Source organism: Dipodomys ordii, unplaced genomic scaffold (genome assembly GCF_000151885.1).
Source record: "Dipodomys ordii isolate 6190 unplaced genomic scaffold, Dord_2.0 Scaffold32, whole genome shotgun sequence".
NCBI classification, from domain to species: domain Eukaryota; kingdom Metazoa; phylum Chordata; class Mammalia; order Rodentia; family Heteromyidae; genus Dipodomys; species Dipodomys ordii.
The window spans coordinates 9,987,886-10,001,091 of record NW_012267248.1 but is presented as its reverse complement, the minus strand read 5'-3'; the positions used below and the strand labels follow the sequence as shown (position 1 = coordinate 10,001,091).

General features: G+C 42.5%; 1 protein-coding gene across 2 annotated transcripts in view; it reads right to left on the bottom strand.

Moving 5' to 3' along the window:
- Positions 1-127: 127 nt before the first annotated feature.
- The window catches only part of LOC105985988, a 95,816-nt gene continuing 82,737 nt past the window's right edge, over positions 128-13,206 (bottom strand). For both annotated transcript variants that reach the window (XM_013016719.1, XM_013016718.1), the window contains exons 2-3: positions 5,805-5,897; positions 128-1,445 (exon numbers count right to left, since the gene is read on the bottom strand). In XM_013016719.1, coding sequence (XP_012872173.1) covers positions 1,255-1,445; positions 5,805-5,897 — 284 coding nt within the window. In that variant the 3' untranslated portion in view covers positions 128-1,254. The remainder of the gene's footprint in view (positions 1,446-5,804; positions 5,898-13,206) is intronic.

Genomic DNA, 13,206 nt, shown 5'->3' with positions numbered 1-13,206 from the left:
GGCTTTTTTCTTTTTGCTTATGTGGTGCTGAGGAATCGAACCCAGGGCCTCAGGCATGCAAGGCAAGCGCTCTACCACTGAGCCACTTCCCAGCCCCCAAGACTGGCTTTGAATTGTGATGCTCAGATCCTTGTGGGTGGCTAGGATTACTGGTGTGAACCACCAGCACTGGGCTAGGGCTTCTCTCTTCTTCCCTTCAGCACATCTGGGGGGACCAGACACTCTAGAAATATCACTGCCAGTAGGCTGAATGAATGAGTGAGTGAATGAGAGATACATGACAGAGATTCACCACAGCCAAAAACTCTTAAAAAGGGAGGCACTTCTATCAGCACCTGACATTGAAAAATTCCCAGAGAATTCCATAGCGTGGTAAAAAGTGTTGCAAGGTTGAATTTGGTCTCTATTTTTACAGAAGGCAATATTTGCCAGGAAGGAGTCCCAGAAGTAATTCACTCATGGTGTTCCAGACTTGAGACGCCACTAGACCAGAGAAGGAAGGTGATAGGATACCTTCCTTCTTGGGAAGACTTTGCCATGAACACAAAAGAGAGAATGGAGGACATTCTGGCAGACAAGAGAAATGTTTGGCATCCCCGAGGTCTTTTCTCTGTAGCAGTAGACAGTGGCTCTTTATCTTTGAGCACACACTGTGTCTTGCTAATGGCTTTATGTACAGACATGGGGAACCTGGGTAGATCTGGTTTTGCTTGTAGGCTGGTTGTTTTATAAGTGTTGGGGATTGAACCCAGGTCCTCATAAATACTGGGCAAGTGCTCTATCACACTGAACTACACTCTAGCCTTTCAAGATCTGTTTTTGTTGAAAGGAAATGCATTACTCAGAAAGCTATGCCTATGTGTGCTTGAGCACATAGTAGTGACTGCTAATATGTTAAAGATTCCTTCTTCAAAGAAACCAAATGTCTTATTTTCCTAAGTATTGTCTACCATTTTCCTTTCTATTAGGATCTAATTATATGATGATTATCTGGTAACTTTTGAATTTATCACTGATCATAATAATAGCCTAACAAAGAGGTGAGCATGAGGAAATTGCATGAAGAAAATCCCGGCCAAAGCACCAGGATTGATCTACTCAGCCATCCTGTTGTATTTTCAGTGTCCAGTGGATATTGTAGGTGTAATTCTGCAGCCAAATCCTAAAACCCTTAACATAACCGAAGTCAAAGTCTCCTACAAAGAGGATCTTCATTCCGACTGCAATTACCCTTCAGATGTCAGGTAGCATCCATTAAAAATACCAGCTGGGTTGTATCGCAGTTTCGCTCTGGTTAAGGGTTCTTTCTCGAAGCCTCAGTTCGAGGCATTCCACAGTTAGAGGGTATGTGTTAAGCTCAAACTTGTTAGCAAACAGGCTTTGTGAATTAATCAGCCATTTTAAGTCTCCGTTTCCATAGATACAAATGCCATGTACATAGTGACCTGCAAAGGAGAGAAGAAAACATGGTGAAAACATGCTTGTTTTCCAAGGTCAAAGGTAGTGGGACTGGCAGAAAGTAGGAGTGATGACTGACGGAGGAGCTAGAGCGGTGCCCAATTGTTAATAAATTCAGATGATTTATACCTGGGTAGTCCTGCCTCACTGGCGCAAGCAGGGCAAGTGTGATTTGAAGAGATGGGGGCGAAACAATCCAAGGGAGTCTCTCGGCAAGAGTCAGGAGGCAACCCAGGGTCAGGGGATGAGTTATGGATGAGATGCTTTAGATGTGTACTCATGGCTTTTCTGAGTGCCTTTGTTAAGTCTTCTCCCTAAGCTCTGGTCCAATCTACCCAAGTGTCTACTTTATATCTCCACTTACATGTTTAATAAACCTCCCATGGATGTCAGAGCTGATTTTTTTGAAGATATTGTTACAATATGTAGTCCAGGCTGCCCTCAAACTCATGATCTTCCTGTCTCAGCTGCCCAAATGCTGGGATTACAGGTGTGAGTCTTCAGCCCCTGAGCACTGAATTTCTTTTTTTTTTAAACCCGATCCTAGGGCTTTAACTCAGTGCTTGGGAACCGTTCCTGAATTTCTGTGCTCAAGGTTAGCACTCTATCATTTGAGTCACAACTCCACATCCAGCTTTTAAGATAATTGATTAGAAATAAGAGTCTCCAGGCCTCCAAGCTCAAAGAAACATAGATCCCATGGTTTCCCTTATTTGCAGTAACTAGTATATGTCAGAGACAAGCAGAAAAGGTCAGATAAGTCGATGTTAGGTGAAATGAACCCCAAGATAAGTATTCAAATGTTTTTTCTTTCTTGCGATTGTTTCTAACATATTTATAAGATGATTTCTTTGTTGCTTTGTATGTCCCTCCCCCACGGTATAACCCCTGCTTTCATTGTATTTGATGTTGGTATAATTTGTGGAAGGGAAGGGCAAAAACAAACCATTCAAATAGGGATACAGGTGGACTCATTGCAACAATGAGATGTACAAGTCGTTATGTTGAAAAACAAACTTTACAACTTTGGCTGGGGGGGAAAGGAGGGGGCAGTGGGAGATGGGAAGGGATGGGAAGGGGAAACAAAGGAGGAGGCAACAATGCTTGATAAGAAAATGTACTCATTACCTTGCTGATGTAATTGTAACCCATCTGTACAGTATTTTTACAATAAAAAATAAAAATAAAAAATAATATAAAAGAGTCTCACAGGCTTTCCTGCCCAGGTTGGCTTTGAACCTTGATCCTTAGATTTCAGCCTCCAGAGTAGAATTACAGGTGTGAGCCACTAGCAACTGACTGCACTGAACTTTATCTCTCTCTCTTTCTCTCATCATGGGCTTGAACTCAGGGCCTGGACACTGCCTCTGAGCTTCTTTTGCTCAAGGCTAGCACTCTACACTTGAGCCACAGCACCACCTCAGGCCTTTTCTGTTTATGTAGCTTCATGCATGTAAGCCACATTCCCAGCCCAGCACTGAACTTCTTAATCTCCTCTCTATCAGCTGGTTCCTTTCCACATCCTCCCCCTCAGTTCATATTCTTCAGTGCCAGAAGTGCTTCACAGCCCACCTCCAGCAACAATCTGTCTGCTCAGCCTTCAAAACAGTAACAGAATTCAACCACCTCTCACCACCATCATTGACAGCACTGAGGTCCCATGCACCTCCATCTTCCTGTTTGAACTGCAGTAATGAGTGCGCTCCTCAACTTAACCCCTTTCCTGGTCAATATTCCATCACTTAGTACAATAAACAGAGATATTCTTCTACTTTTTTTTTTTTTGCCAATCCTGGGGCTTGAACTCAGGGCCTGGGCACTGTCCCTGAGCCTTTCTGTGCTCAAGGTTAGCACTCTACCACTTGAACCACAGCACCACTTCTGTTTCTTTCTCTTTATGTGGTGCTGAGGAATCAAACCCAGGGCTTCGTGCATGCAAGACAAGCAGTCTATCATAGTCACATTCCCAGTCCTCTTCTACAATGTTAAATGGGTCATTTGCCTCCTCTCAGTTCTAATAACGGTGTCACTCCTGCACAAGGAACTTGCTCCCCTGGGAATCGCCATGCACTCCTACTCCCCGAGAGCCCGCCCTCAATACACATAAACAGCCTCCTGCCACTCAGCCTCAGGTAGGAGAAGCTGAAGCCTTCCCTGATTGCTTCTCCCTCTTCCTCACTCATTTCTCTTTTAGTCCTTATTACCCCTTCCCCCAACACACATGTATATGCATCTGATGTATCTGACATACATGTATATCTATATACATATATATTGGTATCTGAGATTTATCACATAGAAATAGATATATGTAAAAATTGACAAAACTATGTATCCGATATGTATGTGATATATATATATATATATATATATATATATATATAAATGTTTTTATGCTTGGTATATAACTTCACATAAGCCTATATAAAACTGACATATTCATCACATATATAAATACTTTACATGTATCAGTGCCAAGAAGGAAAATAGTACTGTTTATTTTCTCTCTTTCCAGATATCATTTTTGTCTTGCTCCTCAGGCTGAGCTATAAGCTCAGAACATTTTGTTCATGTCTGCATCTAGACAAATGATGGTAACTATGAGATGTTAAATTAATAGTTGCTGGATAAAAGGATGGGGAGAATGAGTGGAGACTTGCAGAGTTGATGGACAGTGGTTTCAGAAAGATCCAAGGACAATTTCTGGAATGGTTGTGGTGGTGAGATTTTTCTACTAGAGTCAGGAATTCTGTTGGGAATGGGTTAGAAAGAAGAATAGAAGGAAATTGGAACTATTTTATTTGGCATGCAACTGAGCAGTAATTGGTAAACTGATATAGAGGAAAGGGTTTATTAGGTCTTTTATCCTGGAAATATGCAGTATCCTTGAAGATTTTTGAATCCATGCAATATTACTGCATGCTGTTAGAAGCTGACTTGTGTACCCCTCCAAATTCATATGGTGACTTTTCATGTTCTCTACCTGAGTAGAGACATGATCTTTAAAGAGGTAAATTAAAATAACATCATTAAGGACTTTGTCCTTAAAAGAAAATGAGAGCTGGGTGCTGGTGGCTCACGCCTGTAATCCTAGCTATTCAGGGGGCTGAGATCTGAGGATCTCAGTTCAAAGCCAGCCCGGACAGGAGAGTCCATGAGACTCTTATCTCTAATAAACCACTAGAAAACCAGAAGCAGCACTGTAGCTTAAGTGGTAGAGCACTGGCCTTGAGCTGAAGAGCCCAGGGACAGTGCCCAAGCCCACAGTTCAAGCCCTATGACTGACAAAAAAAAAGAAAAAGAAAATGATATGAAACCGGGTGCTGGTGGCTTAAGCCTATAATCCTAGTTACTCAGGAGGCTGAGATCAAGTAGATCATGAATTGAAGTCAGTTGGGGCAGGAAAGTCTGTGAGGCTCTTATCTCCAATTAACCAGCAAAAAAGACAAAAGTAGAACTGTGGTTCAAGTGGTAGAGTGGTAGCCTGGAGCAAAAAGCAATACTCAGGGATACTTCCCAAGCCTTGAGTTCAAGCCCAAAGCTACCAGCCCCTAAAAGAAGAAGAGGGAAGAAGAAGAAGAAAGGAGAAGGAGGAAAAGGAGGAGGGGGGGGGAGAAAAAGAAATTAGAACATAGACACGTAATGAAAGACCGTGTGGAGATACAAAGAAGGAAGAGGTGGTCATTCATTAGCCAAAGGAGAAGATCTGCTGACACTTGATCTTCCAGACCCCCAAAGCTTCAAGAAAATTAACTTCTGTTGTGTAAGCTGACCAATCTATGCTATGTTGTTATAGCAGCTTCAGCTAACACACACACACACACACACACACACACACACACACACACACACACACACACACGTACCAGGCAGTACTCTGAGTGAAGCAATTGCCAGGACTGATAAGATTCTATTTGTAGGATAACCTTTTTCCTTAATGTCCCTTGTGCCAGAGCAGTGACAAACACCTATAACTCTCCAAGCTCCTTAAAAGCCTGTGGAGGAGCAGAAGGGCCATGGTGTTCCTGTGAAGAACATGACATCACCTCTTCTAATAGTAATAGCTACAATCACAAAAAGAGTCCTAAGAGGAAGGAACTACCCAGAAAGCTGGGACTAGCAAGAAAGTATTACAGTAATCTGAAGTTACTTTTCCAACCTAGAGAGGTAAGGGTGGAGAATGTCTGATGAAGGCTTATTTTCAAGAGTCTAGGTGTTGAAGTCTCTGGCTTCTCTGTGTAGCAATGAGCAGATTGGTCTCCCCATCCCTACAATTCTGAACTCCAGTATTTGTTGCACATCTCCCCCCAGCCCTCCCAGCAGGTTGATCTAAGAGCTGGTCTCACCATGGCAGCCTCCGTGTTTACTCTCCATGTCCATCCATTTCACAGCTCTAAGGTTGCCAGTCCAGGATGCATTGGGCATGGAGCCTGGGACTCCTGCAATGTGGATAAAGGAGCAAAGTGAGAACCAGGGAACAAAGCCATCAATTTCTTCCACTCAGCCTCCCATTCATGCTTCTTTTTCATTCTCTCGACTGTTTTTCACACCTCACAGGATTGCTGTGTGCTGATGTGAGCAGTGGGTCAATGGCTGTACCACTGTGGTTTGAAGGTGGGATAGAGGCCACCAGTCAGGTATGTGGGCAGATCCCGTACCTTTACAAAGGACAGGGAAATGGTACCCTGAGCCCACAGGGGGAACATGACCCCATCAGTGCAGCCACTTCTGCCTGGAGAGACCAGGATCAAACCTCTGACCTCAAAACGGTGAGGCAAACACATTTAAGTTATTTAACTTGCTATGTTTGTGGTCATTGCATACAGTAGCAAGCAGAAAATAAATTTACATACTAACATGAGAAAAGGTACTTGAAAAGATGGATTTTTTTTCCATAAGAAAAAAAATCAGACTAAGTTAATTTTTCGTTGTTGTTGTTAGTTGTGGGGCTTGAACTCTGGGCTTGAGTGTTGTCCCTGTGCTCTTCAGCTCAAGGCAAGTGCTCTACTGCTTCAGCCATGGCGTCACTTCCGGTTTTCTAGTGGTTTATTAGAGCTAAGAGTCTCACAGCCTTTTCTGCCCTGGCTGGCTTTGAACTGTGATCCTCAGATCTCAGCCTCCTGAGAGAGGATTACAGGCGTGAACTACCGGTGTCCGGCCTCAAATGTTTTTTTTTAATTTAATTTTCTGCCAATCTCTGGAGCCTGAATTCAGGACCTTGAGCCACAGAGCCACTTCCGGCTTTTTCTGTTTATGTGGTACTGAGCAATGGAACCAAGGGCTTCCTGCATGCTAGGCAAACACTCTACCACTAAGTCACTTACCCAGTCCTAGGCCAGTTTTTTATTAGCATACATTAGCTAAACATTTCTACACATGTAGATAATGTATTCCGATCAATTCCCATTCCTATCGCTGTCCCTTACACCCTCCTCCTCCTTCAGGTCAGAAAAAAACACAATAAGATAGGGCTTTTAAATTTTAATAACTTTTCCTTTTTAAAAACATTAGCAAAAACAAGTACATTTCAAAAGAAATACAGCTGTGTATTTCATGTGACAGCAGCTGCCCTGAGTCACGTGTTAATTATAGGATGATCTAAATATAGAATTGGATTCACGTCTCCCAACTAAAGTTATATTTTCAATCTCCAGTCTTTCCTGTAAATCACTGTGTCTTTAACCATTAGGGTTCTCTCTAAGGCAAGGGTTTGTTTTCTGGTTGCTTTATTGCTCATATTTTAAAGCATTCTAGAATACTATTCAACAAAAACACTTGAAGAAGTACTAGTTCTTATTGCTTCATTTAAATACTTAAAAACTTTAATCTGGTCACTAGTAGCTCACCCCTGCAATCCTAGCTAGATCAGAGAACTGTAGTTTCAAGCCAGACCAAGCAGTAAAGTCTCTGAGACCCTTCTTTCCAATGAACCAGCAAAAAGCTGGAAGTGCAGTGGTAGCTCAAGTGGTAGCGCATGAGCCTTGACCAAAAGAAACCAAAGCACAGCACCTAAGCCCTTAGTTCAAGCCCCATAGTGGTGTTTAAAAAAAATAGCACTTGCTTGTTCTAAAAGAAGCCCTTGGTTTTGTTTGCGCCACAAACTTTTAAAGAATATAGATTAAAACTTGCCTTAGATAAGGCAAGCGTGTGGAGAGGGGAATCTGCAACGAAGACAGAGAATTTGGTTTATTTTATTTATGTCAGCAAGACTAGCTGACTTGGGTGAGGTTCTTAACTCTATTTAGATTAAATAATAACTACATCAGAAATGTGTGAATGAAACATTCCCCAAAGTATCTCCTCACCTATAAGTGACTACATTTCTTTAAAGCCCCCCCCCTTGTTCTTATTTATATTATCACAAACTGACTTGCTCAGGAACACAATGCTGTTATTCCAGAGATAAGATCATTACATTTATAATTAATGACTCACTGTCTTTTGAATACACACATTCTCCTAGTAACCTCCTGCTAATGAAATTCCATACCTCAACTTCCATAGTTAGATGACAGGTCTCAGACATGTCTAGATACTAACATGTGAATATTAAATGTTATGTTTGAATATTATCCACGTCTAAATTAAATTTAATTAAAATTTAATTAACGTGAAAGAGGATGGGCACTGATGCCTCATGCCTGTAATCCTAGCTACTCAGGAGGCTGACATCTGAGGATTGTGGTTTGAAGCGAGCCTGGGCAAGAAAGTCTATGAGACCCTTATCTCTAATACACCATTCAGAAAAAAATGGAAGTGGTGCTGTGGCTCCAGTAGTAGAGCACCAACCTTGAGAAAAAGAAGCTTGGCGATAGCACTCAGGCCCTGAGTTCAAACCCGACGACTAGCACACAAAAAAAAGGAAAAAAAGGGGGCTGGGAAGGTAGCTCAGCGGTAGAGTGCATGCCTTGCAAGCATGAGGCCCTGGGTTCGATTCCTCAGCACCACATAAACAGAAAAAGCCGGAAGTGGTGCTGTAGCTCCAGTGGTAGAGCGCCAGCCTTGAGCTGAAGAGCTGAGGGGCAGCGCCCAGACCCAGAGTTCAGGCCCCATGACCGGCAAAAAAAAAAAAAAAAAGAAAGTGGAAGGAGAGAAAGGATAAACATTGAACTTTTTTTTTCTTTTTTTGGTGTACATCTTAGAGCTTGAGGTCATAGCCTTGCACTTAAGATTTTTTTTTTTTTGCTAGAGGTTGGTGCTCTAGCAGTTAACCCATGCTTCTACTTCTGGCTTTTTGCTGAGTAATTGATCAAAGTCTCAGGCTTTCCTGCCCAGGCTGACTTTAAACTGTAATACTGAGATCCCAGGCACCTGAGTAGTACAGGAATGAATGCCAATCCCTGAGCCTTCTACTGAGGGTCAAACCCCGCCTTGTTGCAAGTGCTGCAAGCGCTCTGCCACTGGAGCCATACCCCAGACTTCTTTCTTTTCAAAGAATTCTGACACTCTGAGCTCTGGCAGGAATAGGTATAGACCCAGCTGTCCTGGGGCTTCTAGAACTGGGAGCACCAATCCGTGTCACGTGGGAGCTGGTGGCAAATGCCTTACCCTGGGCTCTATCCCAGACCTGTGGCACCACAACTCATATCTCCACAGTCTCTCCTCTCCTTGACATTCTTTTTTTTTTTTTTTTGGTCGGTCGTGGGGCCTGAACTCTGGGCCTCAGCTCTTCAGCTCAAGGCCAGTGCTCTACCACTTGAACCACAGCACCATTCTTCTGCTTATGTGGTTCTAAGGAATCGAACCCAGGGTCTCATGCATGCAAGGCAAGCATTCTACCACTGAGCCACTTCCCAGCCCTCCTTGAGATTCTTAATGTGGTGGTTTTACATCATTTGGTTACCATGTTCCCACTGCTGGGAACATATGCTTCCTTCCTTCCTCCCTCCCTCCCTCCCTCTTGCCCTTCTAACCTTCCTCCCTTCCTCCCTCCTTTCCTCCCCCTCTCTTTCCTTCTTTCCTTCCTAGCTTTTCTCTTTCTTTCTTCCTTTCTTCTTTCTTCTTTTCTTTCCTTCTTTCTTTATTTCTTTTCTTCTTTCTTTCCTTCTTATGCTAGGTAAATGTTCTATCACTGAGCAACACCCCGAGCCCTGAATTTTAATAGCTCTCTTACTCTACCTCTGGAAGACAGCCCACCCACTGCTGCGGAGAGAAGCTGTACAGCTCCCACTGAGCTGATGTTCTTGGCTTCTCATAGTACCCCGTTGTCACAGCACTTGGGTGCCCAGAAGTGTAGAAGAAATGACCCAGAGCAGATGACCCATTCACTGCCTCCACAGATGATGGTGAGGCCTGTGTAGCTTGTCTGTATCAGACAGGCCTGCCCTGCTTTTCCAATAGACCATAGTAACCTAAGGTGACTGTATTTCTACTCCTCAATCTTGGGACACATTTCTTTTATATATACATATACATACATACATACATACATACCTATAGGAAGCCAACCCAAAAGTACAATATGCCCATAAACAATTTATTTGGACTTAGGTTAAAAGATACAAACAGCAAGATTCCACCCACTCACTCCATTTCTTGCTTTAACATCCAGTTGCTCCTTCTACTCACTGAGCCTTTTCTCACTTTAAATCTCTTTCATCCTTTTCTCTGAGACTGACCTCAATCCAATGCCTCTGAAAGAACAGATGCTGACCTAGGAATTCTGGCACTTAACTCCTCTGAGCTGTGTCATTAGCCAGCTGGGCATCCCCAACTCTCACCGCGTCAATGGTGTCCGTAGATTAGATCAGCGGTTTTCAATTTGGAGTGCAAACCACGGGAAAAACATGACATCATCACCTGTCTTTCCCACATGCATAGATAGCAAAGAGAGGTTTCACAAAGCCATACTTAGGCTTATTACATGAGATGAGCTTGTTTTATGCTCCTGTCTAGTTTGGTTTCATTAAAAAAAAAAAAATTCTGGCCCCAAGCTGCCAAAATGATTTCAGTATCCTCTCCTAGGATATAACTCTTACTTGAAAAATATTGGGCTTGATCTTGCTAGTGTGTGTGTGTGTATGCATATGCGCACCTGTGCGCGCATGCCAGACCAGGGCTTGAACTCAGCCTGGGCACTGGCCCTTAGCTTTTGTCCTCAGGTGAGTGCTCTACCACTTGCATCATAGCTCCACTTTCAGCTTTTTGGTGGTTAATTGGAGTTAAGAAGCTCATGGACTTTCCCGCTCAGGCTTTGAGCCATGATCCTCAGATCTCATCCTCCTGAGTAGTTTGGATTTTCCAGGTACCACCAGCACCTGGCTTGTTCTTGCAATCATGACTACTATTATTCTTTTCTTTTCTTTTTCTCTTTTTCTGGCAGTCACTGGGGTTTGGATTCAGGGTCTTGAACTTGCTAAGCAAATCCCCTACCACATAAGCCATATCTGCCTTTTATCTTTCATTATTTTTTGAGTATTGTTTATATCTGGGGTCAGCCTGAATCACAACCCTCCTATTTATTCTTATGACACAACTAGGATGACAGATGTATGCCAGTACCCTCAGCTCGTTTATTGAGATAGAGAGGAGTTTTGAACCATAATTCTCATAATCTCTGTCTCCGGAGTGGACAGGATTCTATAGGAATATACCACCATACCCAGTCATTGACTACCATTATTATTCTAGCTTGTCAGGAGTCTGGGAGGTACCTCCTTTTCATTATTTCTAGGCTAGATGAAGCAAAAAAGAAGACTGACAATATTATAAAAGAAAACACTTCACTCCAAAAAAAATACAGTTCTCTCATTTGCTCTTCACAGGCCTATGTAAATAGAACATTTGGGAGAAAGTTTGTAGAGTAATCAGGAATGTTGTTCTTGGGTCTCAGCCTTGATAACTGTGTTTGTTAAGTAAATGAATATGATCTTTGAAATGCAAGCGTTATTTACATTGACTTCACTTCTTATTTTTCTCAAATGGTTTTAGGAAACCTGTGTGTGAAGTTCATTTCCTTTCACTTTGGAAGTATTCATGCAAGTTTTTTTTTCTTCCTTATTTATTCTCATGCTTGTTAGGCAGGTGTTCTACGACTTGAGCCTTGCCCCCAGCCCTTTTTGCTTCAGTTACTTTTTGAATAAGGTTTCACATTTTGCTCGGCCAGCATAGGCTGTGAACTTTGTGTGCATACCAATGCATCCAGCTTTGATTGGTTGAGATGGACATCTTGTTTCTTTTTGCCTAAGCTGGCCTTGAACCATGATCCTCCAATCAGTCTGCCAGCATCCCAGGAATGAGGCACCTCTCTAGGTCAATGTCAAATAGCCAATACAAATGAGAGTTTAGTGAAAGAATTTTCTCCCAACTTAATGGTGGTGCTGGAAAGGAAATTAAGGTAATTCTAGAAAATCAATTCAGAAAGAGGTGGGGAAAGCTGCCAGAATGGTCATCTCCTTTGGCCTTTGTAACCAATACTTTCAAAATAAGAAGTAAATTTAAAGTGCAGAAATCTGTCTATGAAGCAGTTTACTATAACAATATTTATGACTAACAATGGACTTGCAGTCAGATGGATAGGATTTCTTATCTGTGTCTTTGCTATGACTAGCTGTCTAAGTTTAAACAACTACTTCGATGTGGGAAATAATCTTTACATTTGTCATCAATAAGCTGGCACTGGTGGCTTATATCTACAATCCTAGATACACAGGAAGCTGAGAGCTGAGGAATCTCAATTTAAAGCCAGTCTGGGCAGGAAAGGCTGTGAGACACATCTCCCAATTATCAGTGAAAAGATGATTGTAGGGCTGGGACTTTTGGGATCCCTAAGGGCCTGTGAATGAATGCATAGAGAATGAATGATGCCAGCTGAAAACTGCTGGTTGTGTGACAGCTCAGGCTGAGTGTTTGACCTTCTGGCGTAATATTATCAAAAGATAGGAATGGGTGCCAAAGGGAACTTATCTGTTATCTGCCTGCTCCCCCCACCCATCCCTTCTTGGCACCCTGTTATCTACCTCTTTGGAATGTGCCCTTTAGATCTGTTCCCTTCAGGGAGCCCCCCCCAGGACAATCTGAGCCTATAAGCAGCAGGTTGGGGAGATACCTTCAATTTCACCCTGTCTGTCAGTCAAACTCATATTGGGATATTATTTAATATTAAAGTGTTCAATATGAGCTTTCACTACATGGCATTTCTTCACCCAGGTATCTCCTGGGCAGAACTAGCAGGGGTTCAATTGGTAGAGCACCAGCCTTGAGTGGAAAAAGCTAAGAAACAATGCCCAAGCCCTAAGTTCAAGCCCCAGTGCTGGGACACACATAAACAAACAAGACAGCAATAACAACAACAACCAAATGTCATCAACTATGCCCAGCCCATAAAACTTCCTTTATAATATTATATTGTTTTAATTAAGTTTCTTGACATAGATGAGCATATGTTTATTTGGTGACTTAGCAGCTGTGAATATGCTAAGAATTCAATGAAAAGGTTCATTGCTCATTGCTGCTCTTAATTCCAAAAGAAAAATTTGTATAAAGTTAGAAATGGAGCTGTGGCTGAAGTGGTATAACACTAGCTTTGAGCAAAAAACCCGAGGGACAGTGGCCAGGCTCTGAGTTCAAGCTTTAAGACTGGCACCAAAAAAAAAAAAAGTTGAACATTAATGACAACAAAATTTAGTGTCAAGCTGGGTGCCGCTAGCTCATGCCTGTAATCCTAGCTATTCAGGAGGCTGAGATCTGAGGATCACGGTTCAAAGTCAGCCCAGGTAGGAAAGTCCATGAGACTCTTATCTCCAATAA